The sequence below is a fragment of the Papaver somniferum genome, chromosome 2 (genome assembly GCF_003573695.1).
Source record: "Papaver somniferum cultivar HN1 chromosome 2, ASM357369v1, whole genome shotgun sequence".
Classification (NCBI taxonomy): Eukaryota; Viridiplantae; Streptophyta; class Magnoliopsida; order Ranunculales; family Papaveraceae; genus Papaver; species Papaver somniferum.
In genome coordinates this window covers 212,423,410-212,433,401 of record NC_039359.1, presented here as the reverse complement: position 1 = coordinate 212,433,401, position 9,992 = coordinate 212,423,410, and the positions used below count along the sequence as shown (strand labels likewise).

Here is a 9,992-nt window from a genome sequence, read left to right as displayed (position 1 = left end):
CGATTGTCAATGAGAGAGATCGCGAGAAAACTCTGGAGAAGGAAAGCCAAGTTGAGATAAAGCAAAGTGGAAAAACGAAGAAGGGAAAAATAGCTGAAGGAAGAGAAGTAGTGAGAAGCGAGAAAGAAATCCCCATCGCAAAGGAAAAATGAACCCCGCAAGGCGGAGCAAAGGCAAACAACTCCAAGCGCAAGAAGGTATCAATACAAGAGATTGGGAAAGGTGTTGAATTGTACGGTCATTTTCGTAAGGAAAATGAGGCATGCGACGAAGACAAGGAGGTGGAGCAATTAAAGGAGGAGCCCTACCAAGAAAGACGAAGGAAGGAAGACTTTGTAAAAGAACGGATAAGGATAGAAAGGAAAAAAGAGAAGTTCTTGATTAAGAACAATCACCTAAAAAGAAAACAAACAGAACATAACACCCAAAGGGGAGAAAATGGTTCGGGAAAGAAATTGACAACTGAAGGACGTCATGAGTATTGGAGAGATAGAAAGGGGCGAGGGGAACAAAATGAACGAGAATATTTAAAAAGACCCATAGAAAGCAGCAGGAGGGAGCTCAGGGAAAAGGAATATCGTATGCAACAATTGATGGTGACAAGGAGAAAAGGCGCATCAAGAAATGTCCCAGTGACATGGAGGAAATATGGAATGCGGGAAAAACCAGAAATGATGAACAAATGTGCGAGAAGTGAGCCATGCAAACCAGAAATAGCAGCACTGTTTTCGTTGAAGCAAAGGGATAATAGAGCTTGCGAAGTATTGTGGCAAGATGGGATACAATTTGCGGAGAACTATAAGGAGGCTATCCGAAGATTATTTGGTGCGTTCGTTCATCTATGCATTATCAGCTAAACACACATTGTTTCCAATGTTGTTCAGAATCAGGAACGAAGTGAAGATGAAAGAGTTGAAAAGGTACCAGTCTGAGTACATCCGCCTAAAAGAGGAGAACTGATATTAATAAAGAATCATAGAGATGAGATAAATGTACTTACTTTAATGCATTTATCATCTAGTAATGTAACAGACTCATAAAATAATGGCAATGACATTTCTGAATTTTGATGAGCCACTTGGAGGAAATGGATTTTCATATTCGCAAAGCACTCAAAAGGAAATAAGCCACGAACCAGGCAAATAAGACCTCAGATTAGGAGGCAAATAAGACCCACGAATAAACAGTTTCCAGGGAAACTTAAACCCTTATCCTAGGAAGGCTGAGAATCCACGACATGCACCCTAGTTCGCATGAAAATGAAAGAGGAAATACCTAACGCATGTCGTGAACAACTCTCAGAAAGGAAGTTAGGGGCAATCATAATACCTATCCGCTGAGGGTCCCTTTTATGATGGCCTTCGTTAAGGAGTGCGGAGTATGACCAAGGCGCCGACGTATTCGGTTGAGCTACGGGTGCTTGGGACGTATAGAGCATTACCATCCATGTACATATGGCAAGTCTTGGCTACAATGCACTCGATCCCAAAAAAAATCTCACTTAAGGTGTGACTTCGTAATCTCAAGTCATATCGATGAAGGAGATAAGAAGTCACGAAAACAACTGAATGTCGTAATAACTGGATGCGAGGAGACCAACATGCATGTTAGGGTTAACCTCCTTGAAGGGGAAATCAGGGGAAATATAAAGGGATGGCACCCTCCAGATTAGGGAGCCGTGTGACCAAAAAAGACGGCAATTTGACGGGGCTAACATTCATGGGAATGGCTAGGCCTGTCGCATTCTCGCGAAATTGGGTTCACAAAAATGTTAAGACGAGGTAGATGGATTATTATTTGAAAGAATAATAATCTCCTGACACTTCGTCGATTTAAGATCCTTCAAAAAGGATGAGGCACCATAAGACCTTAATTGGGAGGCACAATAAGACCTTGGAAAGTAACACATGAATGAATAGTACAAGAACAATATATAAAGAGAAATTATCATGAAATGAGTAAAAAGACAAAGGCAGGCAAAGGACAATGGAGAAAGGTTAAGCAGAGAAAGTAAGGACAACATGAGAAGCATAGGCAAAAAATTAAAGAAAGAACATGCAATGAGGCAAGTAACAAGGTTATACCTTTCATATCTTGCGCGCGAAGGCAACATAGCGAGATACCAACCTTTCATTTCATACCTTGGAAATACACAAAAGAATAAGAGGCAAGTATATACTTTAAATTTTGTTGTTCTTTTGAGTATTCCCTCGGCGAGTATATACTTGGCGAAATGAAAAATCATAATATCGACATAGTCAACAAAAGTATTAGGAATATATGAAAGAAGTCAAGGTGTTTTTCCCCCCAAGCTTGGGAGCGCCCAGATAAAGAAATTGTTATAATAATTAAAGTTGAAAACATGGGAGAAGGGAAACTAAGATTGTTGCTGAAGAGGAACGTCGTCAGTAACTGTTGTATCAGAGATTTCAACGCCAGCCCCACCAAAACCAGCACCAGTATCTGCATCCAGGTTCGAAGGTTGTCCTGGAAAACTTAAGGAAGCAAAGGCATACTTGGACTCTTCCTCCTCGACCTTGGTCTCATTGATATTTTGCTCCCTGTCACCCTCAGTGAGCCTCTCTTCTTCACCTGAGATAATTCCGCGGTTGACTGGTTCCTCGTCGTCGGAAAAAACTTCCAGAGAAAAAGTAGGATGAGGAATGCCTTGCTCGTCGCAGAAGTTGTTGAAGAGAGAGACCAGGTGGTGCTGGGTATTCTTGCGAGCTAACTTCGCTACTTTCTCAGAATCTTCTATCATCTCATCAATATCAACATTCAAATCCTTAACCTCATCTTTGAGGGGAGAAACTTCTTTACGAGACTCATCCCTTTCGTAGGAAATGTGAAGAACATGATTTTTATAACGCTCTTCGGATTCTGCAAAAGCAAAACAAGATTTTATCAGAAACCTGAAATTTGACATAACCAATAGTATCTCGCATTGCACCTAGAGCTAACTTACATCTGTAAGATAGTGGTATCCAAAGTCTCTTGGATATCAGAATGCAAATGATCCAGCCAGGAGATTTCTAGATCTCACTCTTGAACGCATATCTCGTGATATGCATTATCCCAACCTTTACCGTGACCAGACTTCGAAGTATCTTTGCTAGGTTGAATGACGAGAGCACCCTTGTTCTTGCGAAGATATGCAGACTTGGTTTGGGAGGAAGATTTGACAGACTTCGAGCGTGAGGATTTATCCAGCTGAGCCTGAAGAAATTCCAACTTTTTCTTCAGACAATCAAACTCCTCGTTTAAGCCAGCTTCCTTGTTGCGAGATTTACGAAGTTCAACCACAACCTGATTTTTTCTACTGATTACGCGCTCGTTATCTTCCTCCAGCTGATAACGACGAGGAATGAAGATTTCTCGAAGTAGTAAGAGATTTGTTAACCCGCTGAAGTTCTATCTTAAGGAGCTCATTCTCGTCATGAAGAGGAAGATTCAGCTCTTCGTTTTGAGAACAATCAATAGACATGCGGTCCACTTGCGAGAAAAGGGTTTTCTCGACCTTCTCATTTAAAATCGCGTTCTCATCCACATAACAATCATTCTGGGTCACTAGGTTCAGATTCTCAGCACAAATATCTTCTAGCGAGGCGGACACTTCGGAAGCATCCATTTGGCGTTGCATGCATCGATCTTGACAAAATACTAAATAAGAAAATAACAGAAATCACAGCAAAGGCAAGGGATGGATCTGCAAGGGGAAGGAACTTACTTTTAAGTTTCTCCATCTTCTTATCTTGCTTGCTGGAATACTCCTTCTCTCGCTAAGCTCCTTCATCAAGGCCTTGATTTGAGCATCATCCTTCTATGCTTTCTCGCAAACAAGTCTAATCTCCACGAGGATGGCCATGTGACGATTGAATTCCTGCAAATCGAAGGACCGAAAATTAGAAATATATCTCAGAATGAGGAGAAGGCATAATTCAACAATGCGTATGCATCTTGAGAAAGAAATTCGTCAGCGCTAAAAGTCACCTGAGATTCAAGAGCACGAAATCTCATGGCTGGATCTTCGCGAGCCTTGTGGTAAATATCTTGTAGAAATTTCACGTCAGGATCATAAAGGGGATTAGACGAGACAGACGAGACCCTTTGCTTATCCTTCTCACAAGGGGAAGGATTTTCAGGGGATTCTTCAACATGAACCACCAAAGGAGGAGGAATAGGAGAATCAACAAGCTTGGGAGAAGAAGTTGTAAGAGGCTGGGAAGATTGGTTCTTGGGAAGAGTAAGTTGACTTGGAGAAGCAACAGAGCTCCTAACTGCGGTCAAATTAGCTAGATCTAAGGTCCTACGCATCTTCTTGGGGTCGCCAAAAGGAAGGACATTGGAAGATGTAATCTTCGAAATAGCAAGATCAATACGATTGATAAACGGCAGGATCGTAACACGAGAAATGACAATTTCGACAAAGTAAAGACACCTGATTTGAAGGGGACGGCTAAGCAGGGTCTTGCCTTTTCCGCCCACCAGTTGGCTCGGAAGAAGTTTTTTTAACAAGGAGAGTATCACCCTACAAAGAAAAATGGGTTAGAGCTTAATCACAGAAAAGAGAGTGATGAGAGTGATGAGCGAAGTAGATACCTGTTTACAAGCAGAAGGTTCGACGATAACATTCCTTTCCTTGCGATCTTTGAGAAGACCAGCAGCAGGCATCTCGTACTAAATAAAGGAAAAGAGGTATGAGAACAAACAAAGCCCAAAAACAAGAGAGAGGCCTAGGAAGAAAGAAAAAACCTCAGCCGACATGGACCATATAAGCTTCCAAGGATCCTAACCGGCGAGATAACAATGCTGAGAAAGAAGAATCCTCACGAGGAACTCCTTTCTCTTCAACACCCTAAATAAAAGGGCCCCCTACCACCAGAGGGAGCATCGCCCAATCTTCATCTTGCTATATTTTGAGATGATCCAGGTCTAAAGAAAGAGCTTTGGACGAGGCCGAGATGCTCTTCCGGGTGAGCTCAATTCCCCACTCCTGATACTTCCTAGTTCTTGTAAACCTAGCGGAATAAATAGCTGTGAAGGAGTCTGCATTGTAGTCGTGAGGATCAAATTCCTCAGCCATTGACGGAACCTGCGAAGTGTGGTTTCCCGAGCGAATTGCAAACTCGTTGGGAATGCGAATTACATTACCAGAAAGATGGAAGACCCCACACTGGAGCTTATTCAAAATCTCAAGGGAAACAGGGTTGGAAGGGTTGTAGAGAGGAAAGGATAACCCACTCTTAATTGACCAACGGTGATGATCATCTTGTCTGCAGACCAAATATCGGACATAATCCATCTATAGTTCAGTTCCATGTCGGAAGTCGCATAGACGGGAGGAGTTACAGAGGAGTCGACGGCTGGAGTTAAAGACAAACCCAACTTCTGAAAGTATGCTTGGAATTCCTCAAAGGTTTTGAACGGGGCAGGTATTGAGGCATTCTTTGGAGCCATAATAAGATAGGGGAAGTGAGAAAGTTGAGAGAAAAGAAAGGTGATAACAAAGGAAGAGACAGGAGCAGAAGAAATAATGGTTTGAGTTCACAAAAAAGAGAAGGAAAAAGAAACCCAAACTAGGGTTAAATCGAGATATTTATAGTAAGTGGAAGATTACTGTCAAAACAAGTTGTCGGCACGTTCGAGAAAACTTGACCGACAATAACCGATTACCAAAAGAACATGGTCGCGTGGAAACCGGAGGGTGGAGAACATGGAAGCCAAGGCATCTCAACCGGTTCTTATTCCATTCTCGTATAATTCGAATGAAATAAGAAAAGGCAAAATGTAGGTACACAAAATAGGCTCGCCACGTGGCCGCACAGGAAGGTACGAAATAGGACTGAAGAATCTCACTCAAAAATCCCGGTCAGTGACTTGTCAAATCAAATGTCCTCGCCACCAACTAATAACACGAAGCACGAAGAGGAAGCATCCTAAAATGAAGTATCTCGCATAAGGAATCTAAAACACAAACGAATCAAATTGGAGTACCCAACAGGACGTCAGCCACGAAATAAAGGTTGGCGAAATAAGGTCACTTGCCTGAAAAGATAGTTGGAAAAGTCAGTAAATTATGGAGCAAGAAAAGAGACAGCTGTCCCGACAAACACCCAAAGTTGTCAGCGAAAGAAAGGGAAAAACTTTATGGAAAATGATCTGGGCGAAGTATAAAGCATCTCCACGAGATCCAGACGAAGTAAAATGAGTTGTACTCCATTAGGGTCGATTGGTATATAAATAGGGATCCTTGGGCAATGTATGGAGGGTCGGATTCTTGGGAGAGGGGAGAGCTTTGCTTAGAGTGAGAAATTAGGGTTTCCTTATATTCAAGAACTTGTATTTTTCACTACTTGAAATGGTTAATCAATAAAGAATTTATGATCCAAAACTCTTACCATGTCTTAGATCTGTTTTGTTTCTTATTTGGGTGTGCTACTGGATTTTCAGTAGTTACAGAAATGTTGAAAGCTTCTCCATCAGAATTGCGGCAGATTGAAGGTACTTGCAGCAACGTTGTTGTTTTTTTTTTTTTTTTTTTTGACTATAAGGTAAATGCCTTTCTACTTGGGTAGTGATCATGAAGTTTTTTTCTTTTTAATAAAAAGGTTTATATTGGAAAATTAAATTAAATTTCTACAACCATCACTTATAATTTTAAGTCCATCTTACAACACCATCCCAATGGAACAGAATGTTGTTCAGAGGGATCAGGTGGAATATGTCATCATCTGATGACCAAATACAATATTGTTTTTCTCCCTCCAAATCACCCATGTTATAGCATAAGGTAGGAGTTTTCAGATTTTCTGTTTTTATCTTCTAAACTGCTGTATCGCCAAGCTTAAAAGTTCTCCACCGACTTGGATAGTCAAGTTAATAGGCGACCATACTTACACAACCAGATGTTAAAACTTGTCTGATACACCTATATTTTCCAATAGGTGGCTCGACATTATATATGTAATTACAAGGAAATTTAAAAGCCTTCTCGACAAAATAATGATGAAAATCTGACGGACCTAATCAAAATATTCACTAAAATCTGAAAATTAAAAGAACCTGTAATTTAGGTTCAAAAATGAAAACACGCAAGTAGACGAGGGTAGCCTAGTTTTTTCTTTATTTATTGTGGTGGCCTTGAAGTTAAAAAGAGGGTGGCCCTAAAATCAGTCTCCTTCGCGGACTGATTTTAGGTGGATGGTCATTATTGGTGCGTCGCACTGAATATTGAAACTCGTTATTGGTGCCACAATAATGACTCCGTCGCACCGTCGCACCGTGTCGATCAATGCTCAAACTTGGCTATTAGTACTACTTAGTAAAATGGGGTATACTTCTGTGCTCATAAAAATATAAGATAGGACAAAGGGTCTTTAATTAGGGACAGTTGCTCCTTTCCAATAATGCATTTCCCTTACAGTTACAGCAGCCTTTTCAATTATGCATTGCCCCTACATTACAATAAATTTTCTTAACTTCTTCTCGAAACATTAGGAAGTCAACTTTTCACTACTACACATACTTGACTATATAGGCCTTAACGTTTCCAACCCACAAATATATTTGAGCTCTTATCTGAACCACTACTGCACCTAACTAATTTTGCAATGGAACGAGTGAATCAGATATCACTGTTCTTCTCATCAACAAATCTAAACATACACAAAATCGGAATCAGTACTCTACTGATTAGTATCGCGTTAGCCTATGTCTTCATCCACAGATGGAATCAAAGAAATGTGAAGGGCCCCAAATCTTGGCCTTTCATAGGGGTACTCATCGAACTTCTCAACAACTACAACAGAATGCATGATTGGTTAACTGAGTACTTTGTTGAATCAAAAACTGTCAAGGTTCCGCTGCCGTTTACGACCTTAACTTTCATTGCAGATCCTACAAATATTGAACATGTTCTTAAAACTAACTTCTCCAACTACCCCAAGGGTGAAGCTTTTCGTGCACACATGGAAGAGTTGCTTGGGGATGGAATTTTTAATTCAGATGGAGAGATGTGGAAGCAACAAAGGAAAATTTCTAGTTTGGAGTTCGCATCTAGAAACTTGAGAGATTTCAGCACCACTGTTTTCAGAGACTATGCATTGAATCTCTCTGGCATTTTGCACCGCTCATCAACCTGTGACGAGCAAATTGATATGCAGGTAATACACATATCCCCAACTATTTAAACGCCAATTGTATATCTTAAGCTTAGGTGTATATTCAATGCTTTTAAGTAATGAAATGTTCGTTTTTGTTACTTGTTAGGAACTGTTGATGAGGATGACTTTGGATTCTATATGTAAGGTTGGATTTGGGATGGAAATTGGAACTTTGGCTTATGAATTACCTGATATTCGTTTCGCTAATGCTTTTGAATATGCAAGTAGTACTGTTACTTACAGATTCGTCAACCCTTGGTGGAGATTCAAAAGATTTCTGAATGTTGGGTCTGAAGCATTATTTGTTCAAAGTATCCAAGTCATTGACGAATTTACATATAAATTAATTCATAAAAGGAAAGCAGAATTACAAGAAGCTAAATCAACTAGTAACAATGGATACAAGGTAATAAAGCATGATCTTCTGTCGAGATTCATCGAGTTGAGTGAGAGCCATGACAGTAATTCAACAGACAAAAGCCTTCGAGATCTTATTATAAACTTTGTTTTGGCGGGACGTGACACAACAGCAGCCACATTATCTTGGTCTATATACATGCTCATGATAAATCCTAACGTAGCAGAGCATATCTATACAGAGCTTATTACATTTGAAGAAAATCAAGTTAAGGAAATGACTGGTTATGATTCCGAGCACCCAAAATCTTTCGCTGAGAAAATAACACAATTTGCGAGTCTTCTGTCTTATGATTCACTTGCAAAATTACCGTACTTGCATGCAACAATCACTGAGACACTTCGCTTGTATCCTGCTGTGCCCCAGGTATTGATTCTTTATGGTAGCCAGATCGATTTTGGAGTATTCATTTAAAGTTCTGTAATATGTGAAGAAAACAAAATAAAATTTCATATTATACTTGTAGGATCCTAAAGGAATTTTAGAAGATGATGTTTTACCTGATGGAACGAAAGTGAGAGCAGGTGGATTGATGATTACTGTTCCATATGTCATGGGGAGAATGGTGTACAATTGGGGACCTGATGCAACTTCGTTCAACCCTGGTAGATGGCTCAACGAAGAAGGGCAATTTCAAAGTGAATCTCCATTTAGGTTCACAGCTTTTCAGGTAAGCATTCTAGAGTATGTAAATTTGATATGGCATGTATACAAGTCTTAGATCCCAATAAGATGTTAATTACATTGACACATGCAACATGAATGTATAAATATGCAACATTGATGCTCATGCAGGCTGGACCAAGAACATGCCTAGGGAAGGACTCGGCGTATCTACAGATGAAGATGACACTTGCTATCTTATGTAGATTCTTCAATTTTCATTTGATTCCGAACCACCCTGTTAAGTATACAATGATGCCAAGTCTAACTATGGAGCGTGGTTTGAAGCTTACCGTAACTACCAGGTAAGGGATAAAGCCCAGGAACAATCTGTATTATCGTTCTCGATACTAAGCTCTCTTTTTGAAGGGAAAGTTCCAACAAGTTTGACATTTTTATTAGAAGAAAAGAGAATATACAAGAGTCTGCCAAAAAGTTTGATATTGCTTTCATGAATTTATCGCATCTTTTCATGTTCCTATATTTGAGATCAGAAACTCGTCGCATTGAAAAATATAACTTACATCTCGGAGTCCAATTTCATGATAACAAAGTTAAGTCATTGCAGAAATCCGGTTGTAATTCCTAGTCCTTGTACTTAGCTAGTAAATGATCAAACACGCCCAAGAGGTCATTCACTAGTTTTCTTTGTTCAGAAGAGGTGATCTATTTTTTTCCTACCATTTTTAGGGGCGACACTAAAAGACAAAAAAGGTCACCCAAACGTAAATTTAAGCTACCCATTATTT

The 9,992-nt window shown here is 40.0% G+C and overlaps 1 protein-coding gene across 1 annotated transcript; it reads left to right on the top strand.

The window, feature by feature from the left end:
• The first annotated feature begins 7,610 nt into the window (after positions 1 to 7,610).
• On the top strand, positions 7,611 to 9,552 carry LOC113352775 (cytochrome P450 704B1-like). The gene is made up of 4 exons (XM_026596551.1): positions 7,611 to 8,162; positions 8,269 to 8,946; positions 9,047 to 9,250; positions 9,376 to 9,552. Exons 1-4 carry the CDS (start codon positions 7,611 to 7,613, stop codon positions 9,550 to 9,552), a joined length of 1,611 nt encoding a protein of 536 aa, XP_026452336.1.
• The last annotated feature ends 440 nt before the right edge of the window (positions 9,553 to 9,992 follow it).